The 21946-nt window shown below is 38.5% G+C and overlaps 1 protein-coding gene across 1 annotated transcript in view; it reads left to right on the forward strand.

Moving 5' to 3' along the window:
* CLNK (cytokine dependent hematopoietic cell linker) overlaps window positions 1-21946 on the forward strand; it is a 137718-nt gene that overhangs the window by 48582 nt on the left and 67190 nt on the right. Inside the window, exons 6-8 of the mRNA XM_060096120.1 lie at window positions 11895-12036; window positions 13305-13402; window positions 19427-19472. Coding sequence (XP_059952103.1) covers window positions 11895-12036; window positions 13305-13402; window positions 19427-19472 — 286 coding nt within the window. The remainder of the gene's footprint in view (window positions 1-11894; window positions 12037-13304; window positions 13403-19426; window positions 19473-21946) is intronic.

Consider the following 21946-nt stretch of genomic DNA (forward strand, 5'->3'; position numbering starts at 1 on the left):
GAATTTGGATTTCTCTGGTGGTGCAGTGGTTAAGAATCCACCTGCCAATGCAAGGGACATGGGTTCGAGCCCTGGTTTGGGAAGATCCCACATGCCTTGGAGCAACTAAGTCTGTGGACCACAACTACTGAGCCTGCTGCACTCTAGAGCCCATGAGCCACAACTACTGAGCCCACATGCCACAACTACTGAAGCCCACGTGCCTAGAGCCCGTGCTCCACAACAAGAGAAGCCACTGCAATAAGCCCGCGCACCACAACAGAGAGTAGCCCCTGCTCACCGCAACTAGAGAAAGCCCACACGCAGCAACAAAGACCCAATACAGCCCAAAATAATAATAAATAAATAAATAAGTTTTTTTAAATTAAATTAAAGCTATGGCTCTTCATCCCAGGACACACACTCACACACACATACACACGATGAATCAATCAGTCAATCACAAAATATTTTATAATGTATAAGGCTTATATATACTGAGCTTTTAGTAAGAACCCTGATAGTGAGAGTAGACAGATACTAGATAGGTTAATAGATAAATAGATGTAATGCATTATATTTAAAATAAAACTCTGTCCCTTTCTCTTTCTGGAAAAAATAAACCAAAATATTTATATTTGGTCCTGGGGGCAAGATTCTGAGGGTCTGATGTAGATTCTCTTCAGACCTGAAGTGGTGGTTGCTGTTCCTTTGTGCCCTGCCCCCATGAAGTCTAGCAAGGTGACAGGACTAAAGATGGGCTCTGTCTCACATCTCCAGTTCTTCCAGCAGGTCCAAGGCTTTCCCAAAGAAACTGTGCTCTGAGGAGTCTTGGTTGCCATAATAGTATAAAAATGATGTCCTTGCAAAAATGTCTACCTGTCAAATCCCAAAGGAGTCAAATACTGGTGCTTCAGCTCAGAACTCACTTCTGTGTGCAGTTCTGGAGGAGAACAGCCCAGTCACCTCCCCCGCTTTGCCAGGTCAATTGTGGAAAACCCTGGAGTGCACTCCCAGCATCTTTGCTTTTCCATGGGCACTCAGCTCCACTGATACTCAGCACGTCAACTAGAGAGAAGGGATCTAGCATGTCCTGAGCTCCTGTCATGGGCAGGCACCAGAGTAGAACTTTCATATACAATTTGCTCAATTAATCTCTGACTGCAACCAAATAAGGTAACTTTAGCCTTCTCCAATTTACAGACTGAAGTAGGGGAGGTTAAGTAACCTCCCCAAGGTCATAAAGTGGACTCACAGTTTAGATGTAGGACAGGATGACTCCATCTTGGATCCACGTTAACGCTAAGCAGACCAATCTCACCTGGTTTCCCATCCAAGAACTCCCAGTCTGATCCCTGCTTACCTCCTGAGACCAGACCAAGTAGGCAGGGTTTCAGGGTTATAATGACCTGTTGCTGGGGGCACAGCATGAACATAAATATGCAAATGTTTCTACCCCAACTTTGTGTACAATGATGTAATCTTTTTCCTTTGGGTCACCAAGCTCTCCCCTCTAACCTGTTCCTGCTCTTAAATCACTATGTTGGTCCCTGGTCTCCTGCACCTGAACTCTTTATGTTTGATAAACGGGCCCTTCAAAACTTGCCTGATTCCTCTGTTCATGTAAGACTCAAGCCTTGCTTTCCATAGGAAGCACTTGGGAAAATCAAGGGCTAGCACATTGAAAGTCAAAATTGTTGTCTTCAGTGGGTCCATCTCCTTCTTTATGCTGTCCCATGGAGAACAGAGATTTACTAAATTGCATTCTACACCTTTTCATGGAATGAGCAGAGTTGCCTTGAGCCAAAGTGGGGCCCAAAATGTCCTCCAGATAGGGGTCTGGTGAGTTCCCCCTGTGCTATTGCTTACCTGGAAAGCAGACTCATCCTGTAACTAGTCTTTACTTTTACCAAACTGCTTTGATAGAGTGATGATAAAAAAAAAGACATACACTTGGGAGCTTGGGACTAATAAAGCACTTGTCTAAATATATTTGAGAATGAGAATAATGTCAACCTAGAATTTAAACTCAAGCCTATCTATTCCAGGTTCCTACACTATAGTAAAATCACCTCATAGATATTTCTGCTTATACAATGAAATAGAGTACAGAAAGCACCTAACACATATAAAGTACTTAACAAATGTTAGAGAGACTTTAAAGGGAGGAGAACAAACCATGATTGGTGGCCTTCTCTTATCTCAAGCTTTTTTTAATAGTAGTTGTTATCACAGTAGCAGTCATAATAATGTTTACAACTAGTGTTTAGTGAGTGCTGACCATCAGGTATTTTGCTAAAAATTTTACATTCATGATCTCAGTTAAGACACTTCTGGTTGAGTATGATGTTAACTGTGGGTTTGTCATATATGGCCTTTATTATGTTAAGGTATATGCTTCCTATACTCATTTTATTGAGTTTTTATCATAAACAGATGTTGAAACTTGTCAAATACTTTTCTGCATCTATTGAAGTCAATATGTGATTTTTTAATCCTTCATTTTGTTAATGTGGTGTATCATGTTGAATGATTTGCAGATTGAACTATCCTTCCATCCCTGGAATAAATCTCATTTGATTGTGGTGTATGATCCTAATGTATTGTTGTACTCGATTTGCTCATTTTTCCTTTAATATCTTTATTGGAGTATAATTGCTTTACAATGGTGTGTTAGTTTCTGCTTTATAACAAAGTGAATCAGCTATACATATACATATATCCCCATACCTCCTCCCTCTTGCGTCTCCCTCCCAAACTCCGTATCCCAGCCCTCTAGGTGGACACAAAGCACCGAGCTGATCTCCCTGTGCTGTGTGGATGCTTTCCACTAGCTATCTATTTTACATTTGGTAGTGTATATATGTCCATGCCACCCTCTCACTTTGTCCCAGCTTACCCTTCCCCCTCCATATGTCCTCAAGTCCATTCTCTACATCTGTGTCTTTATTCCTGTCTTGCCCCTAGGTTCTTCAGAACCTTTTACTTTTTTTTAGATTTCATATATATGTGTTAGTATACGGTATTTGTTTTCTCTTTCTGACTTAACTTCATTCTGTATGACAGACTCGAGGTCCATTCACCTCACTACAAATAACTCAATTTGATTTCTTTTTTTTATTAGTTTCTGCTTTATAACAAAGTGAATCAGTCATACATATACATCTGTTCCCACATCCCTTCCCTCATGCATCTCCCTCCCTCCCCCTCCCCCTCCCACCCCTCCAGGCGGTCACAAAGCACCGAGCTGATCTCCCTGTGCTCTGCGGCTACTTCCCACTATCTATCTACCTTACGTTTGGTAGTGTATATATGTCCATGCCTCTCTTTCGCTTTGTCACAGCTTACCCTTCCCCCTCCCCATATCCTCAAGTCCATTCTCAAGTAGGTCTGTGTCTTTATTCCCGTTTTACCCCTAGGTTCTTCATGACTTTTTTTTTTTAATTCCATATATATGTGTTAGCATACGGTATTTGTCTTTCTCTTTCTGACTTACTTCACTCTGTATGACAGACTCTAGGTCTATCCACCTCATTACAAATAGCTCAGTTTCGTTTCTTTTTATGGCTGAGTAATATTCCATTGTATGTATGTGCCACATCTTCTTTATCCACTCACCTGTTGATGGACATGTAGGTTGCTTCCATGTCCTGTCTATTGTAAATAGAGCTGCAATGAACATTGTGATACATGACTCTTTTTGAAGTATGGTTTTCTCAGGGTATATGCCCAGTAGTGGGATTGCTGGGTCGTATGGTAGTTCTATTTTTAGTTTTTTAAGGAACCTACATGTTGTCCTCCATAGTGGTTGTATCAATTTAAATTCCCACCAACAGTGCAAGAGGGTTCCCTTTTCTCCACACTCTCTCCAGCATTTATTGTTTGTACATATTTTCATGATGCTATTCTGGCTGGTGTGAGGTGATACCTCATTGTAGTTTTGAGTTGCATTTCTCTAATGATTAGTGATGTTGAGCATCCTTTCATGTGTTTGTTGGCAATCTGTATATCTTCTTTGGAGAAATGTCTATTTAGGTCTTCTGCCCATTTTTGGATTGGGTTGTTTGTTTTTTTGATATTGAGCTGCACGAGCTGCTTGTAAATTTTGGAGATTAATCCTTTGTCAGTTGCTTCATTTGCAAATATTTTCTCCCAATTAAGTTTCATTAGGTCCCATTTGTTTATTTTCATTTTTATTTCTTTTTCTGTAGGAGGTGGGCCAAAAAGGATCTTGCTGTGTTTTATGTCATAGAGTGTTCTGCCTATGTTTTCCTCTAAGAGTCTTATAGTGTCTGGCCTTACATTTAGGTCTTGAAACCATTTTGAGTTTACTTTTCTGTATGGTGTTAGGGGGTGTTCTAATTTCATTCTTTTACATGTAGCTGTCCAGTTTTCCTGGCACCACTTATTGAAAAACCTGTCTTTTCTCCATTGTATATTCTTGCCTCCTTTATCAGAAATAAGGTGACCATATGTGTCAGGGCTTATCTCTGTGCTTTCTATACTGTTCCTTTGATCTATATTTGTGTTTTTGTGCCAATACGATACTATCTTGATTACTGTAACTTTGTAGTATAGTTTGAAGTCTGGGAGCCTGATTCCTCCAGCTCCGTTTTTCTTTCTCAAGGTTGCTTTTGCTATTTGAGGTCTTTGTGTTTCCATACAAATTGTGAAGATTTTCATTCTAGTTTTGTGAAAAATGCCATTGGTAGTTTGACAGGGATTGCATTGAATCTGTAGATTGCTTTGGGTAGTATAGTCATTTTCACAATGTTGATTCTTCCAATCCAAGAACATGGTATATCTCTCCATCTGTTTGTATCATCTTTAATTTCTTTCATCAGTGTCTTATAGTTTTCTGCATACAGGTCTTTTGTCTCCTTAGGTAGATTTATTCCTAGGTATTTTATTCTTTTTGTTGCAATGGTAAATGGGAGTGTTTCCTTAATTTCTCTTTCAGATTTTTCATCATTAGTGCATAAGAATGCAAAAGATTGCTGTGCATTAATTTTGTATCCTGCTACTTTACCAAATTCATTGATTAGCTCTAGCAGTTTTCTGGTAGCATCTTTAGGATTTTCTATATATAGTATATGTCATCTGCAAACAGTGACAGCTTTACTTCTTTTCTGATTTGGATTCCTTTTATTTCTTTTTCTTCTCTGATTGCTGTGGCTAAAATTTCCAAAACTATGTTGAATAATAGTGGTGAGAGTGAACAACATTGTCTTGTTCCTGATCTTAGAGGAAATGGTTTCAGTTTTTCACCATTGAGAATGATGTTGGCTGTGGGTTTGTCATATATGGCCTTTACTATGTTGAGGTAACATCCCTTTTTGCCTACTTTCTGAAGAGTTTTTATCATAAATCGGTGTTAAATTTTGTTGAAAGTTTTTTCTGGATCTATTGATATGATCATGTGGTTTTTCTCCTTCAGTCTGTTAATATGGTTTATCACATTGATTGATTTGCATATATTGCAGAATCCTTGCATTCCTGGGATAAACCCCACTTGATCATGGTGTATGATCCTTTTAATGTGTTGTTGCATTCTGTTTGGTAGTATTTTGTTAAGGATTTTTGTATCTATGTTCATCAGTGGTATTGGTCTGTAGTTTTCTTTCTTTGTGACATATTTGTCTGCTTTTGGTATCAGGGTGATGGTGGCCTCATAGAATGAGTTTGGGACTGTTCCTCCCTCTGCTATATTTTTGAAGAGTTTGAGAAAGATAAGTGTTAGCTTTTCTCTAAATGTTTGACAGAATTTGCCTGTGAAGCCATCTGGTCCTGGGCTTTTGTTTCTCAGGAGGTTTTTAATCACAGTCTCAATTTCAGTGCTTGTGATTGGTCTGTTTATATTTTCTATATCTTCCTGCTTCAGTCTTGGCAGGTTGTGCATTTCTAAGAATTTGTCCATTTCTTCCAGGTTGTCCATTTTATTGGCATAGAGTTGCTTGTTGTAATCTCTCATGATCCTTCGTATTTCTACAGTGTCAGTTGTTACATCTCCTTTTTCATTTCTAATTCTATTGATTTGTGTCTTCTTCCTTTTTTTCTTGATAAGTCTGGCTAGTGGTTTATAAATTTTGTTTATCTTCTCAAAGAAACAGCTTTTAGTTTTATTGATCTTTGTTATTGTTTCCTTCATTTCTTTTTCATTTATTATCTGATCTGATTTTTATGATGTCTTTCCTTCTGCTAACTTTGGGGACTTTTTTGTTCTTCTTTGTCTAATTGCTCTTGTTGTAAGGTTAGGTTGTTTATTTGAGATGTTTCTTGCTTCTTAAGGTAGGATTGTATTGCTATAAACTTCCCTCTTAGAACTGCTTTTGCTGCATCCCATAGGTTTTCAGTCATCGTGTTTTCATTGTCATTTGTTTCTAGGTATTTTTTTATTTCCTCTTTGATTTCTTCAGTGACCTCTTGGTTATTTAGTAGTTTTCCTACAGATTTTTTCCCATAATTGATATCTACTCTCATAGCGTTGTCGCCAGAAAAGATGCTTGATATGATTTCAATTGTCTTAAATTTACCAAGGCTTGATTTGTGACCCAAGATATGATCTATCCTGGAGAATGTCCCATGAGCACCTGAGAGAAAATGTATTCTATTATTTTTCGATGGAATGTCCTGTAAATATCAACTAAGTCCATCTTGTTTAATGTATCATTTAAAGCTTGTGTTTCTTATTTATTTTCATTTTGGATGATCTGTCCATTGGTAAAAGTGGCATGTTAAAGACCCCTACTATGATTGTGTTACTGTTGATTTCCCCTTGCATGGCTGTTAGCATTTGCCTTATGTATTGAGGTGCACCTATATTGGGTTCATAAATATTTACAATTGTTATATTGTCTTCTTGGATTGATCCCTTGATCGTTATGTAGTGGCCTTCTTTGTCCCTTGTAATAGTCTTTATTTTAAAGTCAATTTTGTCTGATATGAGAATTGCTACTCCAGCTTTCTTTTGATTTCCATTTGCATGGAATATCTTTTTCCATCCCCTCACTTTCAGTCTGTATGGGTCCCTAGGCCTGTAGTGTGTCTCTTGTAGACAGCATATATATGGGTCTTGTTTTTGTATCCATTCAGCCAGTCTGTGTCTTTTGGTTGGAGCATTTAATCCATTTACATTTAAGATAGTTATCAATATGTATGTTCCTATTACCATTTTCTTAACTGTTTTGGTTTTGTTATTGCAGATCTTTTCCTTCCCTTGTGTTTCCTGCCTAGAGAAGTTCCTTTAGCATTTGTTATAAAGCTGGTTTGGTGGTGCTGAATTCTCTTAACTTTTGCTTGTCTGTAAAGGTTTTAATTTCTCCATTGAATCTGAGTGAGATCCTTGCTGGGTAGAGTAATCTTGGTTGTTGGTTTTTCCCTTTCATCACTTTAAATATGTTCTGTCACTCCTTTCTGGCTTGCAGAGTTTCTGCTGAAAGATCAGCTGTTAACCTTATGGGGATTCCCTTGTATGTTATTTGTTGCTTTTCCCTTGCTGCTTTTAATATGTTTCTCTGTATTTAATTTTTGATAGTTTGATTAATATGCATCTTGGCATGTTTCTCCTTGGATTTATCCTGTATGGGACTCCCTGTGCTTCCTGGACTTTTAACTATTTCCTTTCCCATATTTGGAGAGTTTTCAACTATAATCTCTTCAAATATTTTCTCAGACCCTTTCTTTTTCTCTTCTTCTTCTGGGACCCCTATAATTTGAATGTTGGTGTGTTTAATGTTGTCCCAGAGGTATCTGATACTGTTCTCAATTCTTTTCATTCTTTTTTCTTTATTCTGCTCTGTGGCGGTCTTTTCCAATATTTTATCTTCCAGGTCTCTTATCCATTCTTCTGCCTCAGGTATTCTGCTATTTATTCCTTCTAGAGAATTTTTAATTTCATTTATTGTGTTGTTCATCATTTTTTATTTGCTCTTTAGTTCTTCTAGTTCCTTGGTAAATGTTTCTTGTATTTTCTACATTCTATTTCCAAGATTTTGGATCATCTTTACTATCATTACTCTGAATTATTTTTCAGGTAGACTGCCTATTTCCTCTTCATTTGTTTGGTCTGGTGGGTTTTTACCTTGCTCCTTCATCTGCTGTGTATTTCTCTGTCTTCTCATTTTCCTTAACTTACTGTGTTTGGGGTCTCCGTTTCACAGGTTTCAGGTCCATTGTTCCCATTGTTTTTGGTGTCTGCCCCCAGTGGCTGAGGTTGATTCAGTGTGTTGTGTAAGCTTCCTGATGGAGGGGACTGGTGCCTGTGTTCTGGTGGATGTGGCTGGATCTTGTCTTTCTGGTGGGCAGGACCCCCTCTGGTGGTGTGTTTTGGGGTGTCTGTGACCTTAATATGATTTTAGGCAGCCTCTCTGCTAATGGGTGGGGTTGCGCTCCTGTCTCGCTAGTTTTTTTGGCATAGTCTGTCCAGCACTGTAACTTGCTGCTCGTTGGTTGAGTGGAGTTGGGTCTTAGTGTTGAGATGGAGATCTCTTGGGGCGCTTTCACCATTTGATATTACATGGAGCTGTGAGCTCTCTGGTGGACCAATGTCCTGAACTCAGCTCTCCCACCTCAGAGGCTCAGGCCTGACACCCGGCCAGAGCATCAAGACCCTGTCAGCCACATGGCTCAGAAGAAAAGGGAGAAAGAAAGAAAGAAAGAAAGAAAGAAAGAAAGAAAGAAAGAAAGAAAGAAAGAAAGAAAGAAAGAAAATATAATAGAATACAATAAAGTTATTAAAATAAAGAATTTTTTAAATTATTAAAAATTTTAAAAATTTAAAAATAATTTAAAAAAGAAAGAAAGAAGAGAGCAACCAAACCAAAAAATATATCTACCAATGGTAACAAGTGCTAAAAACTAAACTAAAAAATAAAAAATAAAAAAACGACAGACAGAACTCTAGGACAAATGGTAAAAGCAAAGCTATACAGACAAAATCACACAAAGAAGCATACACATACACACTCACAAAAAGAGGGAATGGAAAAAATATATATATTTAGGGGGGAAGTCTAATGTCTTCTGCCAGTGTTCAGTAGATGTTCTGTAGGAGTTGTTCCATGTATAGATGTATTTCTGATGCATTTGTGGGGAGGAAACTGATCCCCACATCTTACTCTTCCTTTATCTTGAATGTCTCCTGGACTTTTGTTTTTGAAAGGTTTTTGGTTACTGCTTCAATCTCCTTACTATGGATCAGTCTATTCAGAAAATCTAGTTCTTCATGATTCAGTCTTGGAAGGTTATATAATTCTAAGAATTTATATCCATTTCATTTTGGCTATCCAATTTGTTGGCATATAGCTATTCATAGTACTCTCTTATAATCTTTTGTATTTCTGTGGTATTTGTTGTAACTTCTCTTTTGCTTCAGATTTTATTTATTTAAGCCTTCTCATTTTTTCTTAGTATGTCTAGCTAAAGGTTTGCCCATTTCATTTATCTTTTCAAAGAAGCAGGTCTTAGTTTCATTCATCTTTTTCTGTTGTCTTTTTTTCTCTATTTCATTTACTTCTGCTCTGATTTTTATTATTTTCTTCCTTCTACTGACTTTGGGCTTTGTTTTCTCTTCTTTTTCTAGCTATTTTATGTATAAGGTTATATTATTTATTCAAGATTTTTCTTATTTCTTGAGGTAGGCCTATATTGCTACCTTTCCTCTTAGTACTGCTTGACTGCATGCATAGGTTTTGGTATGTCATATTTTCATTTTTATTTGTCCTCATGTGTTTTTTTTTTCAATTTCTCCTTTGAATTTTTCCATTAACCCAATATTTGTTCAGTAGCATATTGTTTAGTCTTATGTTCATTTGTCTATACAGGTTGTATCCTTTTTTTCTCCCCCTCATATTTTTGTTGCCACAAAAACATCCCTTTTTATGTTGTGAGTTCATTACCAAATTTAAGTAGTTATAGTTATTTTTAGTGTTTTCTCCTTTAACCTTTATGCTATAATTAAGTGTTTAACAACCAATTCTGATATAGAGTTGCAATTTTCTGATTCTCTCTATTTATCACATTACTCAAAGTTTTGTATACTTTTACCTTTTTGTTTCAAGTAGAAGAGCTCCTTTCAACATTTCTTGTAAGGCAGGTCTAGTGGTGATGGACACCCTCAGGTTTTATTTGTCTGTGAAAGCCTTTATTTCTCCTTTATATCTGAAAGATAACTTTGCTGGATAGAGTATTCTTGGCTCACAGTTTTTATCTTTCAGTATTTTGAGTATGTCATTTCTTTCTCTCATGGCCTACAGAGTTTCTGCTGAGAAGTCTGCTGATAGCCTAATGGGAATACCTTTGTAGGTTACTGTCTTTTTTTTCCCTCACTGCCTTTAATACTCTTTCTTTATCATTGACTTTTGGCAGTTTTAATATAATGTGTCTTGGAGAAGGTCTTTTTGCACTAAGATAATTAGGTGTTCTATTAGCTTCGTAGACTTGTATATCCAGTTCCTTCCTCAGGTTTGGGAAGTTCTCAGCTATTATTTTTTTAAATAAGCTCTCTACTCCCTTCTCCCTCTCTTCCTTTTCTGGTATACTTGCTATTCTTATGGTGCTTTTTTCTAATGCAATCAGATAGTTCTTATAGAATTTCTTCATTAAAAAAAAATCTTAGTTCTCTCTCTTCTTCTACCTGAATCATTTTTAAATTTCTATCTTTGAGCTCACTGATTCTCTCTTCCACATTATCTGCTCTATTTCCAATGCTTTCAAATGTATTCTTCATCTCATTTATTGAGTTCTCAAGCTCAGAATTTCTGTTTGATTATTTTTTAGAGTTTTAGTCTCTTTGGTAAAGTATTCCTTCTGTCATTGGTTTTATTCCTGAGCTCATTGAATTGCTTTCTGAGTTTTCTTATGGCTTGTTGAGTTTCCTCATGACAGCTATTTTTAACTCTATCAGTTAGATCACAGTCTCCTGTGACTTAAATTTGGTTTCTGGATAATTTTCATATTCATTTTGTGATACTGTGTTACCATGGTTTTTCATGGTGCTTGATGAGTTGTTCCTCTACCAGTGCATTTGAAGTAGTAAACAGCTCTCTTGTTTAGGTAAAACTTTGTTTACTTTGATTCTAACAGTTTCACAGATTGGTAATTAGAGACCTTTCTTTTGTTTTTCAGTAGGTGCTGCTATAGCACATTTTTGTTTTTTCTTATCTGAGCTGCCTCTGGCTCTATTTGAGAATCAGCAGTTTCCACCCTCCTCTGCCTCTACCAGAGTTCTCACTGGTGCCCTTGTCATTGCAGTTTATGCCTCTGGGATCACTGGTGCCTTGCTGATATCAATGTCACTGCTGCTACTGGCATCTTCATGTCCAGTGTTGCTTGAGTTATCGGCAATGCTACCGTAGCAAGGGATGGGGAGCCATGGGCAGGGGTTGCCAGAATCACAGGCACACCTGGAGTTTGCAGGTCCTGCTGCTGCTGCTGTACAGTTCCTTGTGGCCATGGGCACCACTGTAACCAGGAAATTAGAGTAGTGTACCACCTCTGCTGCTGCCACCAGGTTTTCTGGGGGTCGGGATTATGAGCACCACCTCTACTGTTCCCCTGATTCTACCCTCTCTATGTATTCCAATCTACCTACCTTCAGATGTACAAACATGTGGATCTCTCTGGAGTCCTGGTGTCTTGAGCAGAGGAACCTTTGTTGAGTTATGGATGTTTTACTAGTTGTAGATTGAAGGGGAGAGACAAAGGGAGTGTCTCACTCCATCATAATGTTGATGTCATTCTAGGGATATCATTAGAATTCTGCCTACTACAAGAATTTAACTGCCTCAGATCCCAGACTCTCAAATCTTTAACTCCAAGCTAAGAGAATCGATATTACTCCCATAGCTAGCATGGTAGTCTATAATCTTTGTCATTATTGTATCTTTCCTTGACTCACTCAAATGTTCCCTCCTTAGGGAAGGAAATTAGCAGCAGGCCTCGATGGAGCAAAAGGCCACACAGATGAGGACTATGAAGACCCTGAGGTTCATATGGTAGAAGCACGGCAATCAGTGAAAATTTTACCAGCCAGGCCTATAAAGGAATCTGAATATGCGGGTAACATTTGGGGTCTGAAATCTGAAAAATTCATGTCCGTGCTGCAATAATGCATAGCAACTAAAGCTGCAGGTTGTGAATTAAACAGCTCTAGTTTAAAATCATGCCTCTATGTCTTATTAGCTGTGTGACCTTGAGCAAGCATCTAAAAATCATTTTCTCTATCAGAAAACAGGGTTCATAATAAGAGAACTTACCCCCAGAGTGTTTTTTGAAGATCACATGTATGATGCATGCTGCGTTCTCACCAGAGGACTTAACACAGAGTCAGAGCTCTTTGACTATTGGTTACTATTATCATGATGCTCATCTTGCATCCTAGAAATAACTGACGAGCATGACAGAAGATTGACTGGCAGGAATGTGGGCAACATCCCTGTTAAGACAAAGTTTGCATAGGGGAGATTGCAGTAAAAAGGAAGACTTTTTAATATGGCTGATATGCTTTGCCAGTAACCAGCATATGAGTGGCACTAGGACATGGCAGCAAAGCCAAGCTTTTTAAGAGAAAGAAGACCTTATTACAAATCCACCTTTGCCTCTTTCTAACTGGGGTGCTTTGGGCAGCTCCAGCAAGTTCTCTGAACCTTAGGTAAAGCACACTGCTGTAAGGGAAAAGAGAAAGCATTTGTTATTTCTGGGAGCCTGATTTACTGAAATGAATCTACTGGGGAGAATCGCCTTGTAACTAGTAATGATATTCCTTTCTTCATTTGCTCAACAAGCATTTACTGAGTATCTACAGTGTGCCAGTTATCACATTAAGATTGATCAAGTGACATAAAGATAAACAAAGCATAATCCATGTTCTCAGGAAGGTCACAATCTAATGGCAGAAAGACAGATAAACAGATAAGTATGATAGAATAAGTTAAGTAGATAATGTATATAATTATGTTAAGTATGTAATTAAGCATATGTTAAGTATATGACATGGAAAAGAGAGCCAGGGGTGGTGTGCAGGTGTCTAGGAAGATTTCCGAAGGGCATGACACAGCCCAAGCCTTGACAGATGAGTAGAATTCTCCAAGTGGATAAGAGAATGAAGAATGTTCAGGTCCAGACTTTGACATTTACGTGTATGGACCAAGAGGAGTGACTTCTCCTCTTTGAACCTCAGTCTCTTCATCTGTTAAGTGGAAGTAGAATGACTTGCCTCATACCTATATTGTGATGAGTCAATGAGTTTGTAGATAGGCAAATAGTTTATAAATTATAATATGCTGAGCCATGTAAAGTATGATCTTAAATTTTTTCTCTTCTCACAGATACACGTTATTTCAAGGGTGTGATGGACATGCCCCTTTCCTTAGATGCCAAGACCTCTATCCCCACTGACAGGCAAACCTGGATGAGGCTGGAAGAAGTGAGTAAAGGCTTGAATGTATGAACCAAACATATGGAGAACACATCTTAGCAGCCAAGAGCTTCACCATCTCTCATTCCCAAGGCATCTTGTTAGGGGATGAGCAGGTCAAGCTCAGTGAGATGCAGGGAGATTAGACTGGTGGGCTCATGGTCCTGTAAATAAGCCTAGAAGGGAGAAGAACATTTGTTGAAGATTTCCTGTGAGCCAGGCGTCAGGCTTTCACCTGCACCTCATCTAATGCTCATCCTGTTCTCCGGAAGCAGAATTTAAACTCAAAGCTTTTTGATAATAACATCATTTTGCCCAGATTTTAGGCCCAAAGATTCCAACTGCTAATTATGTGGTAATAAGTACAGCCTTCCATATCTGCCAGTTCCCCATCTGCAGATTCAACCAAGGATTAAAAAAAAAAAAATTCCACAAAGTTCCAAAAAGCAAAACTTGAATTTGCCACATGCCAGCAAGTATTTACATAGTATATACCTTGTATTTACAACTATTTACATAGCATTTACATTGTATTCAGTATTATAAGTGATCTAGAGATGATTCAACCAACCAAGGACTGAGTAGTACCATAGTATGTACTTAGTGAAAAAAATCCAAGTATAAGTGGACCCACACAGTTCAAACTCATGTTATTCGTGGGTCAACTGTATACAGGAGTATGTGTGTAGGTTATTTCCAAATACTATGCTATTTCATATAAAGGACTTGAGCATCCACAGATTTTTATATTCATGGGGATTCCTGAAACCAATCCCCTACAGATACCAAGTGACGACAGTAAGTCAAACAACCTCTCTGAGCCTCTTTGTAAACCCACCTAAAAAATAAGAATAAAAATCTCTGCCATGCTTACTTCAAAAAGCTGTTGAGACCACAAAAGATAATCTTATGAAAATATCTTGCAAATGTAAATGCTCTAAACACATATAGAATTTTATTTGTAATAATACTTTTACTAATGTTTAATTTTCTTAATGCAGAAATGCATAAAATACAAATTAATCATCCCTGGGGTTTCAGGGCTATCAGTCATAACATTTTGGGTACATTTCATGTATATGTTTTCTATGCTGATATGTTTCATGCAAGGGAGTCTTTATTGTATAGTGTATACCAGTTTTCTTTCCTTTTCACATTAACTTTCAGTCATAAAACAATCTCCCCTGTGACAAAACAAGCATTAATAAGCATAATCTTTACAGATACATCACTCCCCATTATAAGATTTTTAATTATTTTACATAACCACTGAGTGAAAACATTTTAAATGCTTTTAGTACATATTGTAAAATTTCTTCCTGAAAAATCATTTCAATTTACCCTCCTGGAAGCCCTTTGTTGCAATTTCCACCTCATAGAATTCTCACTGGATATTACAAAACTGGATATTACATTTTTAATCATAATTTTAAAAAACAAAAAAGAGATTTCACTGTTCTTTTTTTAAATCTGTAGCACATTTATTAGTGAGTGTGAACATGCTTTTGAATATTTAAAACACATCTTCCTTGTGCATTATCTGTTCAAATAGTTTACCTATTTAACTTGAGCGTTTCTGTTAAATATTGACAAGAAAAGGATACTACAAATTTTACCAAATAATGTCATGTCATTTACACAGAACACAGCCAATAGAGATTGGGAGAGCAAGATGAGGGATAAAATACTGAACACAGACACCAAGCTAAACACTTGAATCATTCACTCAACAAATTCACTCAAGACATATGTGTTGGGTGCCTGCCATGGACCAGACAAAATTATAGGCATCGGTAAACCACCAAGGCCCTGCTCTCATGAAACGTACATCTAGTGGGAGGAGGCCTGTGATAAATAAATAGATAAATAATAGCTACAAAGACAATATGTCAAGTGATGAGTGCTTTGAAAAAATAATGAAAGCAGGGCACTCACAGGAGGTCTTTCGGAGGATAGATGGCAATAAATGAATGAATGAATGACATTTAATCCTTAAAATGACCTTGCAAGACAAACGTTATAATCCCTATGTTAATGGCTCCAATACTTACCTTCTCTGAGCCTTTACTGTCTTAGATATAAAATCTCATAGCTTTATGATAATACATACAAAACACAGTGCCTGGCACAAAGTAATCCATTACTAAATGACACCTCCATGAGGACAGGGACCATTTTAGCCCCAGTACCCAGCACAGCGCCTTTTTGTAAGAAGTTTTCAACAGATGTGGGTTAATTGGATAGAAATGAACAAACAAACTCTCAGTCATTTGACCTGAACCTTGAAATATTAATAACTTGAAATATTAATAGGAAAAGAGACACAGTCTTCTTTCCCAGTTTGATTTCTATTCACATGGAACCCTTTTCCAGTCTGTTCCTCAAAGTTGTCACGTGAATATTTGCTACTATTCCCAAGATGTGAAACTGGGGCAGCCCCACAGGGGGCTGTTTGACAGGGAGGAGGACACTTCAGGGCTCTCATCACTAAAGCATGAAGCATATTCAGGGAACAATAGGAATTTTAGAGTCATTGGGCCAGAGGCTAAAGACACAAGTTCTTGTCTGGTTACAAAGAGTAGAAAATTCTGACCTAAAAAGTTAAGGTTTTCTTTCCCTAAAAATCACTGATAATCCACCTTTCCATGTAAGTAAACCTTCAGGAGAAGAATGCTTTTTAAAAAAATAATAATTCTTATCTGATTTTTTAAAACAATTATGCCAGAATTTGTCTCCATTTGTATTACTTTATATCTTTTCATATTATCTTTGTAGCTTTCTGTTATAAATTTCTTCTTTTAGTTAGGTCACTTTGCAAGTGGAACTATAATCTCAACATATTAAGTCAAGTGAAATCTTGTAAGAAAAATGATATGGGAGACTTGAACACAATTTTGGCCAGGAGGAAAGTTGTCTTATAAATTAATTAAATAAGGACTTGGCCTTGATTCAGATAAAAAAGGAATTTTGCTTTTATAATCAATGTTTGAATAATCAAGTTTTTATGGTAAGCAGATTTTTTTTATTATAACCTCATTCTCGGGAGTTAATTCTAATTCATTTTGCACATTTATGTTGAGATTAAACTCTCTGTGAAATGGATCTTCAACAATCCTTACAGGGTCCAGTTCTTACGATGACTCCTTAGACTGGTTACAACTGTCTTCAACCACTAGACCACTGTCCATCTTTTCATTTATTGAGTGCTTGCTGTGTATGAAGCACTATGCTCAACAATGGAGATTAAAAAAAAAATGAGCCAATGCCCACAGTCTAAGGGAGGAGGCATTGGCCCAAACAGGCAGTTTTGATCTAATACAAAGCGTTAAGACAGAAGTGACACAGGGTGCAAAGAGCAGGGAGCTGCATCACTAAGTCCAGCCAGAGGCTTTTTTTTTTTTTTTTTTTTTTAGTTTCTGCTTTATAACAAAGTGAATCAGTCATACATATACATCTGTTCCCACATCCCTTCCCTCATGCTTTTAAGAAGCCTTCTGGAGGAAACAATGCAAAGCAGCCTTTGACATCAGTAACACATTGCACTGTAATCGGTAGTTCTGATCCGAGATCATTTTGACCCCTAGTGGTCATTTACAATGCCTGGAGACACTGTTGGTTGCCAAGACTTGGGGAGTGCTACTGACACATACTGGGTGAAGGACAGGGATGCCGCTCAGTATACTGCAAAAGCACAGGGCAGCCCTCACAGCAGAGAATTATCCAGCCCCAACTCTCGATGCTGAGGCTGAAAAACTTCTGTTGTAATTAAACCTGTGTTATAATTTGTTGTAAACTCAGAACTGCATGCAGGTCTGAGTCTTCCTTCAGCATCCAAGTTCTTATTCCTCTTTGTTCCCTCATAATCCAGCATTGATACAGGTATAAAGTAGGCACTAGTAAATATTTGATAGAAAAATGGGTGTAGCCCTAGGGGAGGGGCAGGCAATATTTCTAGGACCGGGATCCTATGCTAATATCATCAGAGGGTACCTCCCTCTGGGGAAGATGCAATGCAAAGAAACTCTGTCATATGAAAGATCCAAATGGATCCAAATGTTCAAAAGGAAAATTGGCCACCAAAGGGGAAAAGAACAGAAACATTAAGGAAGCCCCATTCCTAATACCCTAATCACGCATGGCCCAGCTGAGACAGAGACAATGGAGAACCTCTCCTGCTCTGGGCTAGCAATGGCAGGTGGTCAAGAGCATTGGGAGAGACCTGCTCTGCAGGGCAGGTGCACAGGGAAGGCTGAAAGCTGAGGATGCAACAAGAACTTTGCAAAACTCCAATAAAGATGTTTAAAAAAAAAAGCTACTATAAAAAAATAAAATAAAAACCCAGCACACCAGCCTCCATACCCTGGCGGAATTGGAAGCTGATGGTGTGATGAAGGAAGCCATAACAACAGCAAACCCAAACCTTGAGCAAACACTCAAGGCTTGACTAACTTGGCCAGCAGAAGAGCCACCACTTTCCAAGTATAAATAAGGTGTTTCAATGTTCCACAGAGGAAGAGGTGGACATTGAACATTAAGACATGAGGTAACAGGGCGTTCAGTGACCCTTCCTCCCCATCCACCTTGGCCAGCTCAACTTGGCACCAATGAAGTGTAACACTAAGACTCTCTATTAGCCAGGGTTCTCTAGAAACATAGGTGGAAGATGATAGATAGATAGATGATAGATAGATAGATAGATAGATGATAAGTAGGTGATAGATAGATAAACGATAGGATAGATACGATAGAAAGACAGAAACATGTAGACATATATAGCCATAGACATATATACATATACACATACATATAAATAAATTAGTGATTATGGAGGCTCAGTCCCACAATCTGCTATCGGAAAGCTGGAGACCCAGGAAAGTCAGTGGCATAAGTTCCAGCCTGAGTCCAAAGGTCTGAGCACCAAGAGAACCAATGATGTAAATCTCAGTCATTGAGGGCAGGAGAAGACCATCGTCCCTGGTCAACAGTCAGGCAGAGAGATCAAATTCTCCTTTCCCCTGCCTTTTTATTCTATTCAGGCCCTCAATGGACTAAATGATGCCCACCGGCATTGGGGAGGACAATATGCCTTACTCAGTCTACTGATCCAAATTCTAATCTCATCTGGAATCACTTTCACAGACACACCCAGAAATAATGTTTAATCAAATATCTGGATACCCTGTGACCCTGTCAATTTGACACATAAAACTAACCATCATAGACCCCAATACTGATCTAGGCTCAAAGGCTTTCAAAGGCATTGGGCATCATTAGGATGTCTCTATCATCTTCTTCACTCTCATGCCTAATAATTGTACAGCCATCCCTTAATAGTTCAGCAACACCTTTAATACTATTAATAATGACAGCTAACAATTATTCAGCTTCATTTGTATCATTTCCTGTTCTAGGCACATTGCCTGTCTCATGTAGTCCTGCCACCCTTGTGAGGTACCAGTTCTTTTGTTACCTCCATTTCACAGATGAGGAAACTGAGGCTTAGAAGGTTAAATGACTGGCCATGTTCTCATAGCCAGCACATGATGGAGGTGAAATCCCAACACGGGCATCCACAAGAGGCCACACTCTGATCTGCCTGCTCCATCACTTTCATGGACTTGATCATGTATGTTGATCTTCACAATAATTCAATGACATGATTGACTAAATATTTTCCCTATTAAAAAGATGAAAAATCTAAGGCTCATAATATGGTAAATGCTTTTCCAAAGTTTCACTGCAATAAGATTGGATTGGATCTCAACTGGATCTCAAACTAAGTATTTTTATGCCAAATTACCACCTGAGGCCACTACCCTCATTGCTGGCACAGTGGTACATGTATTTACACGTATTTACACATATTGACTGATTGCCTCCCATACTCGTAGGGTGATCTATAAGAATGATGAGTCCAGGGATTTATGCCTTTAACCTTGGGAATCATCAGGTTACAGTTATATACTGAGTGGCAGATCATGAGATGGTATAGTCACAGTTTAAGAAATAATGGTGTCACGTTGTCTTCTACAGGTGGAACAACCCATTTCCAGGGATATCAGAAGCCAACATGTTAAAGGTAAAGTCAAATCACAAAGTTTGAAATATAAGTATATTTGCATCTTTCTTTGCTTCCAAGATCCTCTTACATTTTTGTCTGTGGTCACAGATTTCTTCAGCAAGGTTGTCTATTGAATTAACCTTCATGAAATAACTAATTTTGGAAAGAGTCTCTCACATCTTATGCCTTTTTATCACCTTACCTTATTAATGAAGAAATTGATCGTGAAAAGTCATATTCCATGTTGTGCAATTTGGGAAAGAAATTGTTTTGAAACATATGGGTTGCATCAGATATATAACTAAGTTATTTCTCTAAGCATACCCCTCTGTAAAATTGCAAGATAGAAATCTAATTTTAAAATGCTGATTAATTAACATGAAAATAGATTTTAAAGCTTCAGGCAAAGCAACTCAATTTGGAGATAAAGATACAGGTAAGAACCTGAAAGGAAATAATCAATTTCAGTAGTGCTAGAAGCACAAATGGAGGACAGCCAAAGAAATTTAATTGGATCCTATACATTATAGCTTCTCTCATCATTTCCCCCAATGTCCCCATATTCTCTTACAATGTTCAGTTAGAAAAGATGACAATCCCATGATTTACATTTCCCAGTAACTGAAACATCAAGATCATCTTTTATGTGTCTGATGCTATATTCTATAACATATTATTAACATCACATTTTCTTTAATGGGAAAGTGTGATAGTTAGGGTTCTAAGAGGAAACAGATGGCACACACCCGAATTAGGATAATTTAAGGAGGTTTTTTTATTGACTAAGGTGTGTGAGGTGTAGGAGAAGAATGAGGGGTGATGCAGAAACTAGGGTCAACAGCAATGGTGCTGTCACCACCCCTAAGCCCAAAAGGATGAGGGGACAGCTACAGAAAACCAGAAGGAGCTCACCACCTTGAGAAGAGCAGTGACCATTGGTTGAGGAACACCACCAGCCCATGTAGACCTCCCAGGGTGGGAGCCAAGGGAATACATGCCCCAATCTCCCTCTCCAACCTTCCTTTGATCTCCTGTTCAGACTTCCTAATGGCTGAACCCAACCTGAAACCACGGGGCAAGGTAGCCTGCATGTGCTGGTTGGTCTCCAGGATGGAGAGTGGGGTGGAGCAGGGTGGACAAGGTGAACAGTGGACCTGGAGGCGCAAAGGGAAGATATGCACAAAGGGAAGCAAGGTGGAAGGAGCAATGAGAGGAGCCCAAGCCCAGGCTCTACTACTACCTGGCTGTGTTACCTTAAGTAAGGCACCTAACCTTTCTGAGTCTTACTTTCCTCCTCTTGAAATGGGAAGTGGGCGGGACTTTTCTGACTCATCAATTCAATTGAATTAGCAGAGGCAGGAAAGAAGAGCTGTTCCCTACTCCCTCTCTCCTCTGCATCCTGCACAGTCTGACAGATCCCTGTCTATCTTCCCTCTAGACCACTCCTAAACCCCTCAAAATAGGGGAGATTTCCTATCAGTGCCTCTTTAGTCCTTAAACACGGAAATGCCTTCCATGCACACAGCACTTGATTCAGAGCTTTTCTGCATTAACTGATGTATTTTAGTCCTTAGAAGACCACATGAATTATGCAGAGGAAGTTTTTTCATGCCTCTTGACAGAGGAAAGGAGCAGAGCACAGAGGCATCCCAGAGCAGATCATAATCATTTGATGTATAAATGTCTTAGGTCCTAATAGAAGCTTTATAGGCAATTTATTGATAAATGAGTCCTGGGGAGAAAGCAGACAAGAAATGGATGTCACAATTCTCCTCTTTTTTTAATAGTTCACTCTAGACATGCACCTTCATTTCTTTGATTGCAGAATCTTCTTTGACCACTATTCTACATATATTAATATGTCTGTGTGACTATCAGGATGGTTCTAATTCCAATTCCAACATATGTAGGGGGGCAGTTTCCACCCACACACCATCAAGCAATTCTCTGGGTACCAGCTGAGTATCCTACAATTCAACCCAAGTCTCACACTATCCACCCAGAGACAGCACCAAATTCCACAAGTTAAGGGCTCAGTCCTACAAGACCACACCTCACCACCACTTCAGTTGGCAGTCACAAGCCCAGATTGTCCCTGTGTTTCTATAGATTGGAGGTTCCAACCACTCCCTCCTTAGGTTCGATTAATTTGTTAGAGTGGCTCACAGAACTCAGAGAAACATTTTACTTATTAAATTACCAGTTCATTGTAAAAGGATATAACTCGGGAACAAGCCAGATGGAAGAGACATATAAGGGGAGATACGGGGAAAGGGCAGGGATCTTCCATGCTTCCTGAATCTCTCAAACTCCAAACTTTGAGGGTTTTATAGAGGCTTCATTACATAGGCATGGTTGATTAAATCATTGGCCATTGTGGATTGAACTCAATCTCAAGCCACTCTCCTCTCCGTGCGGCGGGGGGTGGGAGGGTGGGGGGTAGACGTAGGGGACTGTAAGTTCTAACCCTTTGATCCCGTGGTCTTCGGCTA

The sequence above is a fragment of the Mesoplodon densirostris genome, chromosome 1, assembly GCF_025265405.1.
Source record: "Mesoplodon densirostris isolate mMesDen1 chromosome 1, mMesDen1 primary haplotype, whole genome shotgun sequence".
In the NCBI taxonomy this organism is placed as follows: Eukaryota; Metazoa; Chordata; class Mammalia; order Artiodactyla; family Ziphiidae; genus Mesoplodon; species Mesoplodon densirostris.